General features: G+C 40.5%; 1 protein-coding gene across 1 annotated transcript in view; it reads left to right on the top strand.

Annotated features, from left to right (window-relative positions):
• The first annotated feature begins 18,558 nt into the window (after positions 1-18,558).
• LOC135109222 (neuropeptide CCHamide-1 receptor-like) overlaps positions 18,559-22,899 on the top strand; it is a 77,310-nt gene continuing 72,969 nt past the window's right edge. Inside the window, exon 1 of the mRNA XM_064020437.1 lies at positions 18,559-19,587. Within this exon, the coding sequence (XP_063876507.1) occupies positions 19,334-19,587 (254 nt within the window). The 5' untranslated portion in view covers positions 18,559-19,333. The remainder of the gene's footprint in view (positions 19,588-22,899) is intronic.

The raw sequence follows: 22,899 nt of genomic DNA, 5'->3' as shown, positions 1-22,899 counted from the left end.
AGTATTAAACTTTCTAATATACCGGAAACTTCTTTTTTTCGATTTTTTTTTTTATTATAAGTTTGGACTTAACAATTTTTTTACCTGCTAATAGATGTACGTTCCTTACATAAAGGAGACACATTGTGGGTATGTTTTGTGTTCATAATAGCGGTGGGAAGACAATAATATTTTACTTTAAAAATACTCCACTTTTAAACAAAGTTTAGAAAGAAAGAAAACTACACTTTACTGAGTGATATATACTTTCTGTATACATATTTTACTTATGCATTTCATAATTCAAAATTCTGTAGTTTTGATAGAATTTTCTTTAATCGCAAAATTTATTGTATTTTATTGTAATGTATTTCAGTTCCGGACATTAAGAAAATATTAAGACAATCAGATCAAAGAGCTTCACTTACAAAATATATTAACATTCCACTTATTTTCACTGTTTTAAGCACTTTTCCTCATTATTAAATCCTGTGATCTACTATAAGCCTCCCAGCTCTCAAGTGTTACTCGGAGACACTCAGGCGATCACAGGATTTCAGAGGTAAAAACGTCTACTGTGGGAACAAATACTCTGTTACTTTCCCCAGTACCAGTCCGGTGTTGTGAGCCTCCCACTGCTGGCTGTGTAGTGCGCACCTATGAAAGCGACATTAATTGCTAAAATACAGTAATAGTTAACTCTATTTGGTAATGAAATTAAGTGTTGCGCCATTAGTACACGCGGCCCGGGCAGGTGAGGGTGGCGGTGCTGGGACTCACCCGTAAACACAAGGTAATGCACGGCTTTTGGTTCTGTGGCTCCCCCTTTGTTGGGCTTTATGTTAAGCCCTTTATCAAACACAGGGGTGACTACTGAACCTTCATATTGTCGTCCCCCTGCTATTTTTTTTCAGTTTCATGGATTACACTATATAGTTTTATGATTTCAAATAGTTTTATGGTTAGAAAGAGATGATATCTAACTTAAATTACCTAAAATAATGGAATTTATACTTCTAAATATTAAAGATAACTGGCATTTCGCTAAAAATCTGGTTTCATAGATTCAAATACATTGTTTAAAATAGATGGGCTTTATGGTTTAAGACAGAATGAACAAGATGGATGGATTTATGGATTAAGATAGAATGAACAAAATAGATGGACTTACGGCTTAGAATAATAGACTGCATGAAATAGATAGATTTTTGGCTTAAAACACAACATTTAAAACATATGGCTTTGAGGATTAAAACAGATGGTTTATGGCTTGAAACAGATGGTGTCTGTCCAACCCTTGTAATTACACTTCCTTTGTGAGAAAACAGAGTAAGATGGACAAGCGGTATTGCTGACAAGAACTCGCCACCACCACCACTACCACCACCACCACCACCACCACCACCACCACTACTACCACCACCATCACCATCACCATCACTCTACCCCACCCCACCCCACCCCAACCCACCCCACCCACCCACCCACTAAGTTTTCTTCTTACAGTTGCTATTATTCTTGTTTTTTGTTCTTTATTTTCCTGCCGCCGTTGTTGTTGCCATCTTTCATCATAATCATCTTTTATCATCCCTTTGCTTTTTAGGAGAGAGAGAGAGAGAGAGAGAGAGAGAGAGAGAGAGAGAGAGAGAGAGAGAGAGAGAGAGAGAGAGAGAGAGAGAGAGAGAGACAGAGAGAGAGAGAGAGTCAGTATTTCATTTTTCCATCGTGAATAAATGTAAAAAAGAAAAAAAAACTTGCGTAACATGAATAACTTTTGTGGGAAGAGAGAGAGAGAGAGAGAGAGAGAGAGAGAGAGAGAGAGAGAGAGAGAGAGAGAGAGAGAGAGAGAGAGGGGGTACATACACGACACAAAATAAATAGAAACAAACACACACACACACACACACACACACACACACACACACACACACACACACACACACACACAAACAGAGAAAGAAATACAAGTACAAAAAACAGAAACACAGAAAGACAGACAAAGACAGACACAGACACAGAGAGCAAAGCGGAGAGAGGACAGGTCAGGTTAGGTCAGGAAGGAAGGAAGTCTGTTCGTGACGTGACCACCGTGAACGCTTTGAACAATCAGGCCAAAGCGGAGCCTAGTCCACCCATCACACACAACAAGCGAACCAGGACTCTCCCAGGCCTTTCCCCCCGTCAGATACTTAGACCCTCGCGAACCACTGTCACTGCGCAAAGTCGCCGCCAAACTGACGTGATTGCTCCCGTTCCTCGCACCGGGATAGCATGTGTTGGGGGGTGGGGGAGCAAATAGAGCTTCGGTTTGAGGTGGTATTGCTTCCGTGACGCATCCCATGTAATTATCCCGCTTGGTTGCTCCGAATGTCGCTGTGAATTAAGGGCGATGCAGTGTTCGGTAATTTGTCGTCAGGCCGCGCGTGTTTTGTTAATGATTTAGTGTTCGGGGAGACATTAAGAGAACAGTGCCATGCTTTGAGTGGGATTATTCGTTTTTTTTCATGGGATTAATAGTGATTGGGTGATCGTGAGGTAAGTTTAGGTGTGTTTTCGTTCTTTTTGCATCCTCGGCTATAAATGAAGAGAGGGATGCCATACAGGGAGTTTAGAAGTACAAATGATACTCTTGGCTGGAAAGTGGTGCGTTGTGTGATGTGCATTAAGGGTGATGCGGTGCTCGAAGATCTTTTGTGAGGTAAGGTTTATTTTCCTTTTTATATCCTCGGGAGTGTAAAAGGGGATGCAGAGGGGGACATGCAGAGTGTAGGATAAAAATGTTGCTGTTTACTTAGAGGTACCGAGTCTGAGTGTTAAGGGTGATACGTTGTTCAGTAGTCTGTTTGAAGATCGTGTGTGTTTTTGTCTTAATCTAACCTAACCTCTTCTCGCTATGTTGTTCAGTAATCTGTTTGAGGATCGTGTGTGTTTTCGTCTTAACCTAACCTAACCTTTCCTCGCTATGTTGTTCGGTAATCTGTTTGAGGATCGTGTGTGTTTTCGTCTTAACCTAACCTAACCTTTCCTCGCTATGTTGTTCGGTAATCTGTTTGAGGATCGTGTGTGTTTTCGTCTTAACCTAACCTAACCTCTCCTCGCTATGTTGTTCAGTAATCTGTTTGAGGATCGTGTGTGTTTTCGTCTTAACCTAACCTAACCTCTCCTCGCATTTTTCTCTAATTACGATTGTTTCCAAAGAGCAAGGCGATAATTAATTCGATTTTTGGGGGTGATCCTTCCCTCTGCTGATACATATCTTCTTAAACTGTCACTAGAATCATGAGAACACCCTTGAAAACTCTAGTAATTTCCTCCAGAGCACGTTAAAAGTCGTCTATGTAGATTGGACGCTGAAACATTGAGATACACAGACCATAAAAAGTGGGAACCATGCAAGCGAAAAAATATTACCCTTTGCTTGAAGTCGAAATTGAGAAATACTGATAATAAAAAGTGGGATGATATACAGAACAGTTTGAAGTGAAAATGTTACTCACAGCTTAAAGGTACCGAGTTGTGATTGAAGGAATTGTTGGAGTATTTTTAGTCTATTCTACGAGTCCGTTTGATTAGCAAGTGCGTGCGTTGCCCCGTGCTGTGATTGGCATCGATGTTTGGATGTTTGTTACCAACCTTTCAGTTTCCCATTGGCTGTTTCATGTGTCAGATAACGGTGTATGATTTTAGTATCTATATTTCGATGTATGGGTCTACGTGTGTGTGTGTGTGTGTGTGTGTGTGTGTGTGTGTGTGTGTGTGTTCGGGTTATGAAATCGAGGTGACGAGGCACAAGAGGAAGGAAAATTTGAATGTGTGGGATTTAGTGTCTGTGATTCATTGGATTATTGGTGTTTAATCTAACGTAAAGACACACACACACACACACACACACACACACACACACACACACACACACACACACACACACACACACACACACACACACACACACACAAGATAAGCATATTTTTCATCAGAGCAGCTCAGCAGGGAAGCATACAAAGCATACAAAGCATACAAAGATACGAGAGAGGGAACACCTTCGTACATCAGGCAGTGTTTACAAATTTCAACTTCCCTTTTAAGGACGCATACTTAACCTGTCACCTCTGCTACTGTTATCGTTGCCTGTCTTCCTTTGTGTTCCTTTGCTCTCCTAGCCAAACAGACAGTCAGAATAGGTAATACACATCTGTGCCATTAGCATATAAAGGGATTAATTTGACGAGTGTTTGCTCCTCCTCTGTCTTCCTTTGTGTTCCTTTGGTCTCTCCTTGCCTCGCCACAGTCAGGTAGTCAGTATAGGCAAAAGGCAACAGTGCAGTTAACATATCAAGGGATTAATTTGAGGAGTGTCTGTTTCTCCTTCGTGTTCCTTTGTGGTCGTCTGGTATCTGCTCGCCACACAGTCAGTCAGAATAGGCAGTTGACCAAAGTGCAATTAAGACATCAAGGAATTATTCTGAAGAGTGAAGCTTGTGAATCATGTCACTGTATCTCTAATATTCTAGGCTAAATCTGGATAAAGTCTGGATTTATTTATTTGTTTTTATTTTTTTTTATTTATTTGTTCATTTATTTTTATTTATCAATTTTGTTTCATTTATTTGTTTATTTATTTATTATTATTATTATTTTTTTACTCTTGGTCATATCTGGTCAGTGAATGCATGAAGAGATTAATTTTGTTTTGGCTTCATAGGAAAATAAAAACATAAGGAAAACTATTCAGTGTACAGGAAAGGTAGACCAGGTGCAAAACAAAATAAAGAAAAAAAAAATAAAACGTCGATTAATTATGCATTATCAAAAAGGGACGAAAAGGAAAGGAAGAATTCCAAAACAAGAACTAATTAGCAAAACAGATTAATGAAAAAAAAAAAAAAACTCAAAAGAACAAAGTTGAATAATCTCTTAAACACGGCCTAGTAACCAGTAGGCCTACGCGTGGCAGTCTCTGTGTAAATCATACCTATGCTCATCTATCATCCTTGCCCATTTACCTGATCTTTAAAAGTTCTCTATTCACGAAACCCCTCTCTCAAGCTAGGCCACGTAACCAACAGGCTTACTGCCCATACTCACCTGTCATCTTTATCAGTTCAGATTATCTTTTAAAATAAATTGACTTTGAAGCCTTCTATTGAGCAATCTCTAATATCCAAAGAGTTTACACGTGGCAGTCCTTCTGTAAAATAGACCTATGCATTTATCTAGTCTTTAAAACTTCCTACTGACCTCAAACTCATCTCTTAAAGTCAAATAACCACGTGGCAGTTCTTTTTGAATCGTACCTTTTTTTCGCCTAGCATCCGTATGCACTCATCTAATCTTTTAAAAACTCCTTATTGATTTCAAATTCATCTTTTAATCCTTCCATTGCGGTATGTAACAATTCACAGCACTAGAGGTAATGTATGAAATCTTTATGACCATCTACAAGAAAGAGAGGGATTAGAGAGAACAGATTGAGCAAGTTCTAGACACCATAATGTTTTGAAGTGGCTGTGGAACAAGAAGAGATTATTCAAAGCAGTTAGTAATTTAGGAAAGATGTGCCAAATACCAGTCCTTTTTAAAGTTTACCTTTTCTCACCTAACATCCTTACTCAAGTATCTAATCTAGTCTTTAAAATCTCGGTGTAAACTCCATACAGGCATTAGGAAAGGAAGGGAACGTGTAGCAGCGACAGATAAGCGTTACAGCGTACAATGAGCCCCAGACCACGGTAAGGTTAGCGCACATTACCTGAAGCAGAGTCCACTCCCTCGCAAAATGGAGCAAGAGATACACACTGAGATACCCATTCAGACTTTCCTCCCCAGCATGGTGTTATTATTGCTACTCCCATTACTCTTATCGTTATCCTTTCCAAGATGCGCTGAGAGGGTTCCCTTGCCTCATTACCGCAAAGTTCGTGTCGAGGGGAGAGTATTGAAGGGCCTCGTGAAATTACGGTGAAATAACGTGATGATTGATGAACGCAGGCAGTGGGGCGAGCCGTACTAAGAGGATTTCTGATGCATTATGCCTTTCTTTGTTGCAGATTCCGGATTATTTTCTCTTTATTCTTATTCTCTTTTTTTTTTTCTTCTCCTGTCGCGTTCTCCTTCCTTCCTTCCTTCCTTCCTTCCTCGCTTTTCATTCTCGACTCGTTTTTTTTTCCTTCTGTATCCTTCCCCAGCTCCTCTTCTCTTCTCTTCCTCCTCCTGGCACGTATTTCGACTTTTTTCTCTCTCTCTCTTATTCCTCTTCGTTCGCTCCCCTTTATCTCTCTCCCTCTTTCTTTTTTTCTTTTTTTTTCTTTGTCTCTTTCCAATACTGAGGTTCTTTCATACATTCCCTTTCACACTCATAATCCCTTTCTCCTCCTCCTCCTCCTCCTCCTCCTCCTCCTTTTCTCTTCCGTCTTTCCATGTTCCTATCTTTACTTCCCATCTCTCTGTATCTTTCCCTCTTCCTCCCTTTCTTGTTTTCAATCGTGCGTTTCTATCATGTAATCTCTTCCTCTTTCTCTTCCCCCTCCCTTTCTTTATCCATTTCTCTGTTCTTATTCTTATTCCTACATCGTTTCCTTAACTTTCTTTTTTCTTATTTTCTCCTTGTAGTGATACGGTTCTGTATCAAAATCTTTCTTTTTTTTTTCTTTTTCTTCTTTTTCTATTTTCTCTGTGTCTGTCTCTCTCCCTGCTTCCAATCCATTTACTTTTTTTATCTCAGCCTTTCCTTTTTTTTTTTTATTCAATTGTGTGTTTCTTTCACTTCAATAGTCTAATTTTTCGTTCTCGTCTTTCTTTCTTTTTTCTCTAATGGCTTCATTTCTCTTATCCATTTTCTCTCGTTTTTGCATATCTATCTTGCTATCCATACATCTGTCTAACTTTCTATCTATCTATCTATCTATCTATCAATCTTTTTATCTGTGACTATCTATCTATATGTCTAACAATCAATCTATCTACCTATCTATCTATCTATCTGTCTATCTATCTGTCTATCTATCTATTTATCTTTTTATCTATCTATTTATTTATCTGTCTGTATGTCTTCTTATCTATTATCTATGTCTGTCTGTCTCCCTATGTTTGTCTATTTATCTATGTATCTATCTATCTATCTATCTATCTATCTATCTATCTATCTATCTGTTTATCCACCTGTCTATCCATCTCTCTGTCTGTGTACCAGGTTTACCCAAGCAGATGAGCTACAATAACACAAACCCATTAGACCAGATGTTGTGTGTGTTAGGATTATTATTGTCTTTTTTTTTATTCTTCTTTTCCACACTGCAAGTAAAAGGAAAAAGAAAACCTGAAATTCAGTTTATGTTCGTGTCTCTGTTATTATTCTTAGGCAAATTCATAATTACTAAACGCTATGCAGTATTATTAAGTAGTAAAGTGCATTGTACTTTTTTTTTCTCTGTTATTTCGATCAGTTAGCTTTTTCATACGTATATATGTATTTTTATGCAGTCATTGTTTCATTTCTTTTTGTTTTGTTTTGTTTTTTTTGCGTTATTTGGATGAAGCTTGATCCAATTAACAAAAAAAGTCTTAGTAAAATTATATGTCTATGAAAAAAGTAGCTGCATTCAAATAAAGCAAAAGAAGGAAAAAAGTCTTAGAAAAATATATATGTATGAAGAATTAGTTTGATCATATAATAGAAAACAAGAAACATAAAAATAGATAAATGTGAATGAAAACAGTACATTGATAAAAAAAAAAAAAAAAAAATCAGTAAAAGAAAAAAATAAAGAAAAATAATCTTATATTATATTTCTATGAGAAAAGTAGCTGCATCCAAATATTTCGCAAAAGAATAATACAAATAGAAAATTCTTAGTTAGTTATTTTTATTACTATTGTTATTATAATACTAATTTTATTATTGTTATTATAATTAATAATAATAATATTATTTCTTCTTCTTCTTCTTCTTCTTCTTCTTCTTCTTCTTCTTCTTCTTCTTCTTCTTCTTCTTCTTCTTCTTCTTCTTCTTCTTCTTCTTCTTCTTCTTCTTCTTCTTCTTCTTCTTCTTCTTCTTCTTCTTCTTCTTCTTCTTCTTCTTCTTCTTCTTCTTCTTCTTCTTCTTCTTCTTCTTCTTCTTCTTCTTCTTCTTCTTCTTCTTCTTCTTATTATTATTATTATTATTATTATTATTATTATTATTATTATTATTATTATTATTATCGTTATTATTATTATTATTATTATTATTATTATTATTATCATTATTATTATTATCACTATTATTATTATTATTATTATTTTATCTATTACTATCATCATCATCATCATCATTGTTGTCGTTGTTGTTGTTGTTATTGTTGCTGTTGTTGTTGTTGTTGTTGTTGTTGTTGTTGTTGTTGTTGTTGTTGTTACTATTTCTTCTCGTTTTCTATGCAAGGGACAAGGAGGGTGCGTGCCGCCTCCCGATCAGCAGGTAAAATCTCAGGTGTAGATGAGGTATGATCAGTGTTAAGGCAGGTTCCCTCATCAGCGTGTCCCGTGACGCTGAATATTAATTAATTACCTGCCTTCCTGCCTCTCTCTCGTCACCCCTCCTCCATTTTCTTTTCCTTTTTTCTTTTTTGTACTTCCGTCAAAACCATCACTACTACCACCACTGTTACTATCATCATCATCATTATTATTGCTTGTCATTTTTATCAATAACATCAACTTCACCATCCTCATCATTATTACGTTCCTGTCATCATTCTCACCACCACTGTCCTCACCATCTACAGTACATCACTCACTTAATTTTCATTACTACTCCTCCCATCACCATTAGCAATACCATTACCGTTTGAGCCTTCACCACCACCACCACGATCATTATTCTCATCACCATCATTGCTGTCATCATTATCAACACCATTACAGCCGCTTTTACCATCACTCTCACCATTACTGCTATCGTCATCGTCAACACCATTAGAGGAGCTTCACCTTATTCAAAATGCCATTGTTCGTGTATTACCTTATTCAAAATACCACAGAGAAATGAGAGCAAAGAAGCTAAAGACAAAGAGAAAATACGCAAGCAAAGTGACGAATTCAGCCCGTGACTACATAGCATATATTCTAATTCAAAATACAATTGTACGTCCCCCTTGGCAGTAAGTTCCCGGGATTCAGTTCAAGTCAGGGTCGAGAGAGGTCGGCACGCGGCTCACCCATTCACTCAACCACTCAACCAGTCAACCATTCAACCTCCTCAAGAGTCGGTCGATAAACGGGTGCTGCGGGAAAGTTGTAGCGGATAAACTTTTGTAACCGGGACCTCAAAGCCGCCGTGTGTCCTGAGATGAAGGGTGACTTATCTTGCTTCGCCTCAAAAACCAGCGGGAAGAACTGGCGCGTGAGGATGACGAGTAGGTTGTCATCTCCCTCGCGACTTTTGTTGTGTTCCGGAGCCGCTGTTGGAGATAGTTGAGCTTCGTTACGGTGCACCACAGACTCTCGTACTTTTCAGCTGTTTGGTTCCATATTCCTGGTTCAGCTTCGTTTCGGTAGACCACAGCGGCTTGTACTTCCCAGCTGTCTGTTTGGTTTCATCGCAGCATCCAAGTTTTTTTTTTCTTTTTTTTTTTTTTTTGTGTGTGTGTGTGTGAAGCGATGCAGTCATTCTTGGTAAACATTCATAGAGGATTCGAGACTAAATTGGCCAAGTTTGGGATCAGTAATGGGAACTGGGAAAGAAATAACAGGTTCAAACTTGATAGAGTTGGTTAAAAAAATAAATAAATAAAAAGATAGGAAGAAATAATAGAGGAGTAGATCGATGGAATAGACTCAGTGATAAGGTTGTTAAAGCCGAGGCAACAGGGAGCTTTTGAAAGGTGACTAGACGAATTTATGGATGCAGATGATAGGTGAAAATAGATACGAGTAGGTATATTTTATACAGGGACTGCCATGTGTAGGCCAGATGACTTCTCGGAACTTACCTTATTTCCTTACATTCTCATTTTTTATGTAAAAGGAAATTCGCAAATCCTCCAAAATTTTTAGATTCTTCTCGTACACTTACCTTTTTTTTTTTTTCTTGAACTGCATATGAACCGATTTTTTTTTTTTTTTTTGAGCTGCATATGAACCGAGCCCTGCTCTTAATTCTCGTGCTTTTGACCAAACACTCAGTACAGTAAAATCCCTCTTATCCGGCATCAACGGGACCGCCGACATGCCGGATACTTGAATATTGCCGGATACTTGAATAGAAGTGAAATTATGTCCACAATCACCACCCTACAGTCACGCATCTTACCATAGCAAAGATCAGCTGATCTTAATCAGCAGCTGATCTGATCAGCTGCTTAAGTGTAAGCACAACACGCTTCCTCTTTTCTACAACTTTAGGCATGATGAAGGCGTCAGGCGATAAACAGTGCACACGCGGGACTGAGTCACTGAGTAAACACAGTGCAATGGGCCGCGGGTGGCGCGAAGCAGTGCTCTCTGGTGGCGAGGGGACAAAGTATGCCTCGCGCGGGAATTTTAATCGATTTTATGAGTACACATTGATTTTTTATTGATTTTAAGGCTCGGGGAAAAATGTGCCGGATACTTGAAGCTGCCGGATACTCGAATGCCGGATGAGAGGGATTTTACTGTATTACATAGTCAGTTTGAGGAGGACTGAGTTGTGCCGGTGCAACATTAATTAATCACATACCGCTGAATAAGGCTATGAGCAGGAAAGGTATAAAAAAAAAAAAAGGACCCTATCTTCCCTTGCTACGGAATGAACGCTATCTTCCCTTGCTACAGAATGAACGCTACCCAACCACTAAGAAACTGCCGAGAGTCAAGATTGAACCCACAATCTTCAGCCCGCGAGCAGAGTGGTGTACCATAGAGCCAACATCGAGTAGCGTCTCCTCTCTTGTAAGATTAACAGCCAAAGGAAGGGATTAACTGTACTCCGCTTCCTTTACCCTCAGTATCAGAGAGGCGAGGAGCCCAAAGTTGTATCCATTCCTAAGAGAGAGAGAGAGAGAGAGAGAGAGAGAGAGGGGGCGGGGACTCAAGACAGAAAGAGGAAATCAGACAGAGACCAAAGTAAAGCAGAGAGAACAAAATGAGACTGACAGGCAGAGTAGACAAGAGAGAGTAGACCAAACAGAGGAGACGAAAAGATACAGAAGACCAAAGTTGTATGCAATCTTTAGAGACACAGATACAAAGAATAAAAATAGAGGAGACTATACAGAGGAAACCGAAGTTGCATCCAGTTCATAGGGATACAGATTAACAGAGCACACAGATCAACAGGCAGACAGAGATCAGAGAGGGACCAGAGTTGTACCCAGTCCTCAGAGGCAGACAGATAGACAGAACGACTGACAGACATAGAGACAGGTTCAGAGGGGAGGAAAACGCAGGACATGGAAAGATATGGAGAGGGACTGAGATGAGCCGAGGGATACGAAAGGAGACAGGAAATAAAATGTATGATAGGAAAAAAGGTAGAGACAAACTGATAGAGGAATAAAGGTAAAGAATTATAAAGACAGAGAGACAGGGAAACAAACACAGACGGAGAAAAAGGGAAAAAAAATAAACAGATTAAAGAGACAAAAATGAAGCAAAGCCAGAATAATAAAAAAGACAGTTACAGAAAACATCATCAATAGAGACAGACAGATAAACGGAAATAGACAAACAAACAAACGCCCCATAAAAAAAAAAAAAAAATGCAAGACAGGAAACACGAAAAACACATCATAATATACCACACCGGACCTGGACGACCACTTCCTCCTCCTCCTCCTCCTACTCCTCCTCCTTTCTTTCCATCTGCACGCCCCTTCCAGCTCTTCATCTCCGTCCGGGTCCTCACTACAGCGGGGCAAGGTGACGTGAATGGATGCCCTTCCCCCTTTGCTTCTTCATCTTCGTCGTCATTCATACTGGTCCATCCCTTCCTTACATCAGCGTGTGTGTGAATGTATGTGACTCTCTCTTTCTCTCTCTCTCTCTCTCTCTCTCTCTCTCTCTCTCTCTCTCTCTCTCTCTCTCTCTCTCTCTCTCTCTCTCTCTCTCTCTCTCTCGTCGCCTACACGGTTTTTCTTTTCTTTTTCCCTTGTATTTCTTCAGGAATTTATACGTTCATCTTGAGTCTTGTTCGAAGATGCAAAGATTTTCCCCCGTGTCCATTCTCTTCCTGACCTCATTCTCTCAGTTCCTGCTTCTCCTTTTTATTTTCTTCTTCTTTTATTGCTCCTTAACTTCAGTGACCTTAGAGAGAGAGAGAGAGAGAGAGAGAGAGAGAGGAGAGAGAGAGAGAGAGAGAGAGAGAGAGAGAGAGAGAGAGAGAGAGTTAGAGAGAGAGAGAGAGAGGGATTTTCTTTTGTTATCGAAGTGAGAGCAAGATGGTGTAGTCTACTTACCATAGTCATTCCAGTCTTTTATCAGCATTACTTAACCATCACCAAGATTTACGGCACGTCCAGTCATCTTTCTCACTTTCCCTCACTCTCCTCTGACCTCTGAACCTCGCCGACTGGCTGATATATTTCAACATACTCGTACAGCCACGGACAGAAGTCAAGTAACTTTCTGCACTCAATTCTAACTAAATATTAGGTTTTTTAATCTCTCGTAAGTGAACGGATATGTTGGCAATCTATCTGTAAATTTAGGAGCTTCCTTTTGTTCCTCTTCCTGCCTACGATTTCAGCTTGATATAGTTAGATTTACAAAAGAGATAGGAAAGGAATTGGTTTTCAGTGTGGTAAGTCACTGGAATTGTCTCAGTGTTCAAGCTGTTAGTGCCGAGTCATTAGGGGAGCATCAAAAAAAAAAAAGAAAAAAAATTACGATGAGGATGATAGGTGGAAATACTGAGTAGGTATGTTTTATGCAGGAACTGCCACGTGTAGACCTAACGGCTTTTGCACCTTCCCTTATCTTCTTAAGTTCTTAGATTCTTTCAAGACACTTCACATAATATTGGATCTTTCGGACTGTCCTCTTTATGAACTGGCACCCTCACTATTTTCTTTTTTTTCTTCTTTTCATTTTCGATGCTATGTGTTACCCTTGGCCAGACCCCTTCTTAAGTAAATCAAAAAAGTTCCTGCAGGGAGATTGACAACAGACCAGAAAATGTGAGGTTGAGGAGGAAAGCTAAATATAGTGGAAGAGAATACAAAATTTTACTGAAATTCTAGCCACGACTGTGTGCAATTCCTCATGGCTTAAGTTTAATACAGTGGGTGAGCAATAACTTTAAATTACCTTAAACTACCTCGACAATATCACTTATTTCTTTCATACATGCTTTTTTTCCATCCTCCTCCTTTGCCTTATCCCTTAACTATGACCCTTCTTCATATTCCCACTTTCATTTCATCATCCCCTTTATTTCTCTTCCTCCTCCCTTAATATATCCCTTAACTCTGTCCCCTCTTCATGTTCCCACTTTAATTTCTTCATCTCCCTTTATTTTGTCGTGCTTGCAGTGTTGCACGCAGGATTAAATAATTATTATACAGGTGTCCCGAGGGTGATATTAAACACAGGTCATTTTCGATATTTAATTCATTAGTTTTAAGTACAAAATCTATCTCCGTCAAGCAGCTTACAATTTATCACCACTTAGTTCAACCACCAAATTCAGCTCACATTTAATACGTCAAACTTCAACATTCATGTCAGCAACACCATACATAATACACAAAAACACAATATACAACATCCTATAACTAAACATCAAAATAACACAAACATCCTACACATCATGTAAGTTTCCTCCTTTTACCTTCATCATATTGTTCATTAAATCAATTTCTTAGACTTCAATACACAACTTTTAAGCTCCACCTACAAGCAACAAGATGTGCCTCTCCATCTCGTCTCAGCCTCTCTGGTCTGGGACTGGAACCTCTGCCTCTCCGTCTGCTAAAGAATTATTCCACTGTTACACACTATAATATACCCAAACGATTTTACCATTTTACTCTTAGACCTCTTGACCAATCAGACACTACATATGACCCTTCACAAAATACTCTTGACCAATCACAAACTACCTCTGGCTCATCAGGTTCAAGGCGGAGTGTATGTAGGCGTTGATATGTGTTACCATAAGTTGAGCTATTTTCCCTGGTAATTTATTTTCCCTTTTCCTCGTGTTCATCTCCGCCTTCCCTCTCGTTCCGCCTCCTTGATTCAGTACCCTATTTTAATCCTCTCTTTTCGGTAGCAGTGCCCCGCTTCATGTTTGTTGTTTTGGTCAGGGTATCTTGTGTTAATCCCTTCCTCCTGTTGTTCTGACCTTTTGTTTGCGCTTTCTGGCTCCCTAGTCCTGGACATCTCATAGGAAGGTGTAACTTACTCTTCCGGAGGGGACTGGTTTGTTGTTTCTCTACTCCTCTTATATATTCTGCTTTCTTCTTTCTTCTCTCTTTTTTCTTCTTTTTTCCCTCTTTTTTTCTTCTTTTCTTCTTTCATCTTTCTTCTGTCTTCATTATACTGCTGCGCTCAGGGCTACAACAATTTCTCCCTCTGTTTCTTTTCCTCCTCCATTCATTCATCCCTTAACTCTGTCTCTCCTACTCCCACGTTCATTTCTTCATCTCCATTTATTTCTCCCAGTAGTTCCTCTTATACATCGTTTATTTACTTATTTATCTTTTCATTTATACCATGTTGGATGTTCAGGATATGTTGGGATTGATGAGGCTGTGTTGACTACATCTGGTGGAGTCCTTTGTGGGTGAAGGGACTGCTCATCCTTTCAGATCTCACTGGTAAAGGGCAGTGCTGGCGTGTGTGTGTTGCGGGGTTAGTTAGCGTGACGACTGGTGATACTGATTGATAGTTTGATAGATATGTAGAGAAGTGAATTGGTAAATGGGTGAAATAACTGGATAGATAGATAGACTGATTGATAGATAGATGGATATATGGATAACTAGATAAGTAGATGGATTGGTGAATGAATGGATGGATGGATAACTAGATACATAGAGGAATAAGTAAACAAATAGATAGATAGCTAGATATATAGAATAGATGAATGGATAGATGGATTACTTGATAGACAAACAGATAGATATGATCGACAAAGAGACAGACAACATTACAAATAAACAAGAAAACACACACACACACAGACACACACACACACACACACACTAACAAGCACACATAATTAAACTCAAAACCAAAAATAGCTAGGGTACGTATACAAGACTTCTTTGGTTCACGGGCAACTATCCTCGTAAGAAGAGAGAAGAAAAGAAAAAAAAACTCGTACCCTCTCGCTCTCTCTTATCCTTCGCGGTGAGTTCCCTTAAATCTGATACAATTACTTCGCCTGGAAATACATCAGGCGAACTTTGCCTTGCCTGGGATTTACTGGGCAGAGGTACCGTGTGTTTTGCAGTTCAGATTCAGCAAGACATGCGTAATGGTAAAGAATCTGCCGTAATATTTCATGCCCGGTGGCTCTTATTAGATTTGCTGTTGCTTTCTACCACACCCCATGCTCCTCCACACTCCTGCACATTTCCACGTACTTCTCACGCACTCCCATGTACTCCCACGCACCTTCACACGCTTCCCACACATTCACAACCCACCCCCGTACACATACACACTTTCTACATATTCCTACACTCTCCCACGCATTCCCACGCACCCCACCACACTCCCACGCACCCCACCACACTCCCACACACCCCACCACACTCCAACATACTCCATCACACTCCCACGCACTCCCACACAAGGCGTTTCAAAGCGTGTAAGAATACCAACTTTACTCTCCTGTAGCTGCAGGTGTTCTTAAGAGTACCAACCCCTATAGCTGCTGGTGTTGGAATGCAGGTCAGTATGGCTCAGGTACACATTAGGTGGCAGTGTTGTGACCGTGACGTGTTCTCCTACGTGCTTGGCGTGGAAATGTTGCTTATTGTTGGTTTTTGCTGTGTTTTGAGATCCTCCGGGTAACGTTAGCGGTCTGATCACTTTAGTACAGTCTGGTCTTTACTGTATGATAGTTTATTATGGTTCTATATGGATTAAAAGTGTTTTGCCCTGTGTCTTGAGGTTCTTTCAGGCCGGTAATTGAACTGTCCTGACTCTGATATTAGTTTCTTACTGTACTAAAGTTTATTATCTTCTTTAACCCTTTGACTGTTATTTGGTACATCTTTCCTTAATTATGAATCACTCTGAGACATCTTTACTTGTCCTACAGCCACCTCTAATCTTTAAACTAGGTAGAAATTCCAAACTCTATTCTTTTTAATCCCCTTCTTTCTTGCATATTCTTATAAAGATTTCATGCAGTATTTCTGGTGCTGTTAACTGTCTCGTATCGCAGTGAAAGGGTTAATAGTTATGACAGTATTTGGCTTTTACTGTACAATACTTTATTATTTTCCCTAACGTTGTAAAAGCGTATGTCTTGTGCCTTGAGTTTCTTCGAGAGCCGTAACAGAAGTTATGATGGTATCTGGTCTTTACAGTACGAAAGTTATCTTCCATAATACTGTAACATTGTCTGCTTTATGTCTTAATATTCATCCAGGCCCGTGATAGTGCTCGTGTTCTGGCTCTGATAATAAACGTTTTTTCTCTTGTCTCTTTTAGCGTTAACGGCTTCAGCCTTTATGAAGTTAGAGATAAAAAAAAAAAAAGGAAAAGAGATAGGAAGAAAATAGTTCTCAAACGTACCAGTGGATGAACGGAATAGACTCAGTAAACTGGTTGTCAAAGCCGAGTCATTAGGGAGCTTTAAAAGAAGATTAGACAAATTTATGGATGGGAATGATAGGTGCAAATAGGTAGGTATGCTTTATTCAAAGACTGCCACGTGAAGACCTGATGAGTTCTTGCAGCTTCCCTTATTTTCTCATGTTTTTATGTTCACTGTTTTCTGAGACGTTATTAAAGTGTTTGTTGTGTTTCTTGAACCTTCACAACCTCGAGCCTTTCTTTATATTATTACAGTGTCTTTTTTTTTTAAATTAATAAGACTTCTTTGCTTCTCTCTCTCTCTCTCTCTCTCTCTCTCTCTCTCTCTCTCTCTCCTCTCTCTCTCTCTCTCTCTCTCTCTCTCCTCTTCTCTCTCCTCTCCTCTCTCTCCTCTCTCTCTCTCTCTCTCTCTGTTCTTTTATTTATTTATTTTCATTTAATTTATTTTTCGGTATCTATCAGTTTCCACAAGCCTAAACACTCGAAAAATGTCATAAAAATGCCACGTGCATTCCCTTGACTTGTGGGTCTTTAGAAAAAAAAAGTTATAAAAAGTGAAGTAGAAGAAATATCAAAGGTACAGACGGCAGATTCAACATTAATATTCCAAGTCTTTGTGGCGTCAGCGAATTTCAAACTTAAATCATTGAGACATGCAGCATTTTTTTTTTTTCTTTGATATGAATAAATTTTCCGGCGTCACGAGTCAGAGAGAGAGAGAGAGAGAGAGAGAGAGAGAGAGAGAGAGAGGGGGTGTCATTGATGTTATCCATTAATGTCTTGGACCATTAGTAACTATAACTAACCAGACGTCTCTCTCTCTCTCTCTCCTCTCTCTCTCTCTCCTCTCTCTCTCTCTCTCTCTCTCTCTCTCCTCTCTCTCTCTCTCTCTCTCTCTCATGGTCACCTTCACACACAATGTTTTTTTTCTTGGCCAGTTCAACTCACATCACAAGCTGATTCTCTCCCCACGGCAGGGTAGCAAGTCTGCCAATTACGTGGTAAGCCGCAGCGTGGACAGCCATTAACATTGCTGAGTAGTGTTTTCTGTCCTGTGTCCTCCTCCTCCTCCTCCTCCTCCTCCTTTCTCCGCCTGCTCCTCTTGCTTTTGCTTGTGGTCTTCTCTCTCTCTCTCTCTCTCTCTCTCTCCTCTCTCTCCTCTCTCTCTCTCTCTCTCTCTCTCTCTCTCTCCTCTCCTCTCTCTCGTTGTTGTTGGTGGTCTTCTTCTTCCACTTTTTCTTCTTCTTCTTCTTCTTCTTCTTCTTCTTCTTCTTCTTCTTCTTCTTCTTCTTCTTCTTCTTCTTCTTCTTCTTCTTCTTCTTCTCTTCTTCTTCTTCTTCTTCTTCTTCTTCTTCTTCTTCTTCTTCTTCTTCTTCTTCTTCTTCTTCTCTTCTTCTTCTTCTTCTTCTTCTTCTTCTTCTTCTTCTTCTTCATCTCCTTCTTCTTCTTCTTCTTCTTTTTCGTTTTCGTTTTTGTCTTCGTCTTCCTCCTCCTCCTCCTCTTCCTCCTACTTTTTCTCCTCCTCCTCCTCCTCCTCCTCCTCCTCCTCCTCCTCCTCCTCCTCCTCCTCCTCCTCCTCCTCCTCCACTTCCCCATCCTCGTCTGCCTTCTCATCCGTCTTCACCTCCTCCTGACATTCTCCTTTACCGGCCATGAGAGAGAGAGAGAGAGAGAGAGAGAGAGAGAGAGAGAGAGAGAGAGAGAGAGAGAGAGAGAGAGAGAGAGAGAGAGAGAGAGACGCACCTCGGCTTACCTCACCAACCCTCACTAATCATACAGCCAACAAAGCACCCGTGTATTGAGAGCGAAGCAAGCGCATTGCATTACATTATTACACTACTGGCACTGAATACGTGATCCAGAGCCGAGGCAAGACTGGAGGGACAGCGGGAGAGTGGCAGGGACAATGGAGCAGCGTGTGTGTGATGATGATAGTTATAATGGTCGTCTGATTGTTGAGCGGAAGGCGGAGAGGAGGAGAGGTACTGGTGTGACGGTGGAAGGATGGGGACTGCCTGGTTGGATGCGCGCTAGGGACTGCTTCGCTAGTCTCGCCTCACTACTGCTCCCCTCCCCGCTCTCACTCACCTCGCGGCCGCCTCGCTCACCGCACACGCCACGCTTCCCCTCGCTGCCTCCACTCCTCATTGCCCTAGCGTACTATTACCTTGCGTCCCGGATATGGAAAAAGGACAGTGAGGGGGTTCTAACTATCATTTCAAGCACTTCGGCGTTAGTTTTGTGTGTTTCAGTGCACGTGCTAAAGTTTTGTACTGAGGGATTATTGTGAAATGGAGTGGATGGCTTTGTAGTGCTTTTGTGACGCCTTGTAGAAAAGAAACTTCCCTCACCTAATGGCTTGAAGAGGAGCAGCAGGAGGAGGGTGAGGAGGCATCAGTGTGAGTGGAGTCTAGTCGAAGTTTGACTGAAGGAGACGTTTGTAAGCTGAAGACGTTCACCATTTTCCGGTCACTGCCTGCACCCCAGCGCTAGTGTTTTCCGTTGCTGCCCAGTCGTCATGCTCGTTGCTACCTACACCTCAGCACGCACGTGAACCCCCCTACCCCCACACTGCACCAAGACCACCTGTGACACCCCACCCCATAGTCACAACCACTCAAAGAAAATGGAAGACGGGGAAGCGTGGATCGTGTCAAACTTCACCAGCCTCTCCGCGTCGCCTGGTGAGGGTGCTAATGAGACTTTTCCGAGCGTGGTACAGGATACGCAGGTGCCCTTCGTTAATACCACGGAGTACCTGCCCTACCACCTGCGCCCCGAGACGTACCTGGTGCCTCTGGTGTTCGCGGGTATCTTCGTCACGGGCGTGGTGGGCAACGGCGCGCTCATATTTATGTTCCTCAAGCATCCCACGTTAAGGTGAGTGTTGCTGAATTGCGTCTTTGCTTGATGTTTGTCTTATGTCCCCCCCCCTTCCTCTCCTCTTTATTTTTTTTTTTTCTTCTCCCTTTCCTCCTACTTCTCCTTTTTTCCTTCTCCTCGTCGCCATCCTCTTCCTGTCCTTCTTCTTCTTCTTCCCCTGTCTCTTTCCCTTCTTATTCTTATTCCTCCTCCTCCTCTTCTTCTACTTCTCCTCTCGAGTCAGTGATTTTTCCCGCTACCTAACGCTACCCAGACTCCTCCTCCTCTTCCTCCTTCTCTTCCTCCTCCTCCTCCTCCTCCTCCTCATCTTCTACAGTCAGTGATTTTTTCCCACAACCCAATGGTGCTTAAACCCTTCCTCCTTCTCTTCCTCCTCCTCCTCACTTTATAACGTATGTATACATTATAAATCCCTCTCTTATAATTATTTAGTGTCACCTTTCACGATTTGTGTGTTGAGCGTGCGATGTAAAATTCTTGGCATGTTTGTGTATGAAAGTGATTATTGAGTGACTGGTAGATGTAAGGTGTCATGTGTTTAAGGTTCAAGGGATGCTGCCGTTACCTGTTCGTCCAGTTTGCTGTTGTATGGTATCCTAGTGAACAGCAAGATGTTAATGAAGTGAAGGAAACCAATGAGTGAAAAATGAAAGAAAGAAGGAAAGGAAAAGAGAGGAGAAGAGAGAGGGAGTAAAAAGAAAGAAAAGAAATAAGTATATGGGCGGATAAAGATTAATAGGTGAATAGAAAGATAGATGGATGGATAGATAGATAGATAGATAGATAAATGAATAGGTAAATAGATAAGTAGATAGATATGTAGGTGGATAGATAAAATGAATGGATAGATAGATGTATAGATAGACAGGTATAAAGTTGTCGAGGAAAAATTGTTGAAACTGACGCCTGCGATGATACACACGAGTTCGTAAACTAGAAACGTAAAATGAAAGAAAAAAGATTGAAAAAAAAAAAAAAAAGTGACACGTACCAATACTTTCCTGCCGAGAAATATTGACGCTTCTCAACCAAACACACACACACACACACACACACACACACACACACACACACACACACACACACACACACACACACACACACACACACACACACACACACACACACACACACACTACGCTTCATATTTCATGGTCTTTGCTTCATTCAGTCACCCATATTTATCATCAGACTACACATCTTTCATATATTCACCTACATGTCTAAAGACTCCCGTTCTGTGCAGGGGGTGTGTGTGTGAGAAATGCGTGTATATCTTTGCTGGTCTCCCGTGCACCTGCCTTAGTGTTCCTTCAAGTCTCCCTATATACCTCGCTTTATGATGCCAATATTTACGAGCTAACCGGTGTCACTTTGTTTGATAGCCTATACGAGGGACACACACACACACACACACACACACAGAGAGAGAGAGAGAGAGAGAGAGAGAGAGAGAGAGAGAGAGAGAGAGAGGAGAGAGAGGAGGAGAGAGAGAGAGAGAGAGAGAGAGAGAGAGAGAGAAGAGAATAGGCACAAAAACGGAACAGAAGAGTTTAGGTTTAGGCCCCATATGCTACAGAAACTAGGTAAACACACACACACACACACACACACACACACACACACACACACACACACACACACACACGATCCCTGCACCTCCACAGTTCCAATCCTGCCTCCAGATGCCATTCAGTTCACGGTCACCCTCCGTCAGGCACGAGGAATTTCCGTGTCCTTGAGCGAAGGGAGGGATGCGTGCACGTTTGAGTGGTTTGTGTCTCCCCTTACATTACTTCACCCTAAAACCAGGTTACGTACGACTAGGGGCAAAAGTTGAGTAACCTCCTGCGCTAACTTCCACCGTAACAGTTTTCTCTCAGTTTTAATGCTGTTAGTGGTGTCTGGCACATGTTCCTTCCATCATTACTAACCACTTTCATCTCTTAGCCCTTTCACTGCGATATGCAGCAATTCACTTCACTAAAAACAATGCATGAAATCTTTATAAGCATCTACAAGAAAGAAAGGGATAAAAAAATGGATTTTGCAATGTCTAGTCAGTACAGTATTTGGAGGTGGCTGCAGAATAAGAAAAGGTATCTCAAAGGGGTTAGTAATTAGGGAAAGAGGAGTCAAATAGCAGTGAAAGGGTTAAATTACACCTTTTTCTTTCTTTTCTTCACTTCCACTACCGTTTTCTTTTCCTTAATCCAATCAGGGCTGTTTTATACGCATTCCTCCTCGATCATTCCTTTGTCATTCTGCCCTTTGATGTATATATAGAGCATTATCACAGTAAACTTCTAACTTCCAAAAGAGGAAACCACAAACAACTCTGAGGCATTTGTTTTCGTCGTGCAGCTATTTCCAAACGTTATGTTGGCTAGACGTGGGCTGTTTTGATCTCTTAATACCTTTTTTGCTTTCTCTACCTCACTGACTTCTTCCCTCCGTTTTCTATCAGTCTTAATCCTTTCAGTGGTGTTTGTTACATTCCCCCCGTGATCACAAGCCATTCCTTTATTTTCGTTCAATATACTGGCTTGGCGTTGGATGGTCTTTTCATATAATACCCTTTCTATCCTTCACTCAGTTACAATGCCACTATTTTCTCAGTCTTAACTCACTCTCTCTCTCGCGGTGCTGTTTGAGGCATGTTCTTTTGTAATCTTCTGCTAATATCAAACATTATACCGGCTACATGTTGGATGAGCTTGTTTCTTAATATTTTTTTCTTTTTGACGCGTTCACTTCCACTGCTACTGTTTTGTTCTCTCAGCCTTAACTCTTTCAGTCCTGTTTGGCATGTCCTTCCTTAATTCCAAGCCACTCTCATTTAGTTTCCTCCCCGAGCCACTTTTCAGTATCATACCGTCTAAATGTTGGGTATTCTAGTCTTTTCATATTCTTCTTTTGCTGTGTTTGTAATTTTCCATCCTTTCTGCGACTACAATTTTGTCCTCATCTTGAATCTCCAACTGCCTTCCTTTAGTGGTGTCAGTTGTTCTTTATCGCGATGAAGAAGTTTTTTATCTTTCTATTTATTTGTTTATTTATATTTATTTATTTATTTATTTATTTTTCTATCAAGGGATTTGTCACGTGAGTTATCAGTAGAGCAGAGGAGCCGAGATTGATAGGAACACGTAGATTAGTACAACGGGGGTGTTAAGGTTACTCGTCTTCCACCAATGTCTTCAACCCTGAGACTGCTACACAAAATATCCAGCCACCATTCACAACTTTTTATTCTTACTTTCTTTCGCTGTGACTCCCACCCTCACACTTCTATACAAACAATTTTTT

Source organism: Scylla paramamosain, chromosome 18 (genome assembly GCF_035594125.1).
Source record: "Scylla paramamosain isolate STU-SP2022 chromosome 18, ASM3559412v1, whole genome shotgun sequence".
NCBI lineage: Eukaryota > Metazoa > Arthropoda > Malacostraca > Decapoda > Portunidae > Scylla > Scylla paramamosain.
This window is presented reverse-complemented; position numbering and strand designations above follow the sequence as displayed.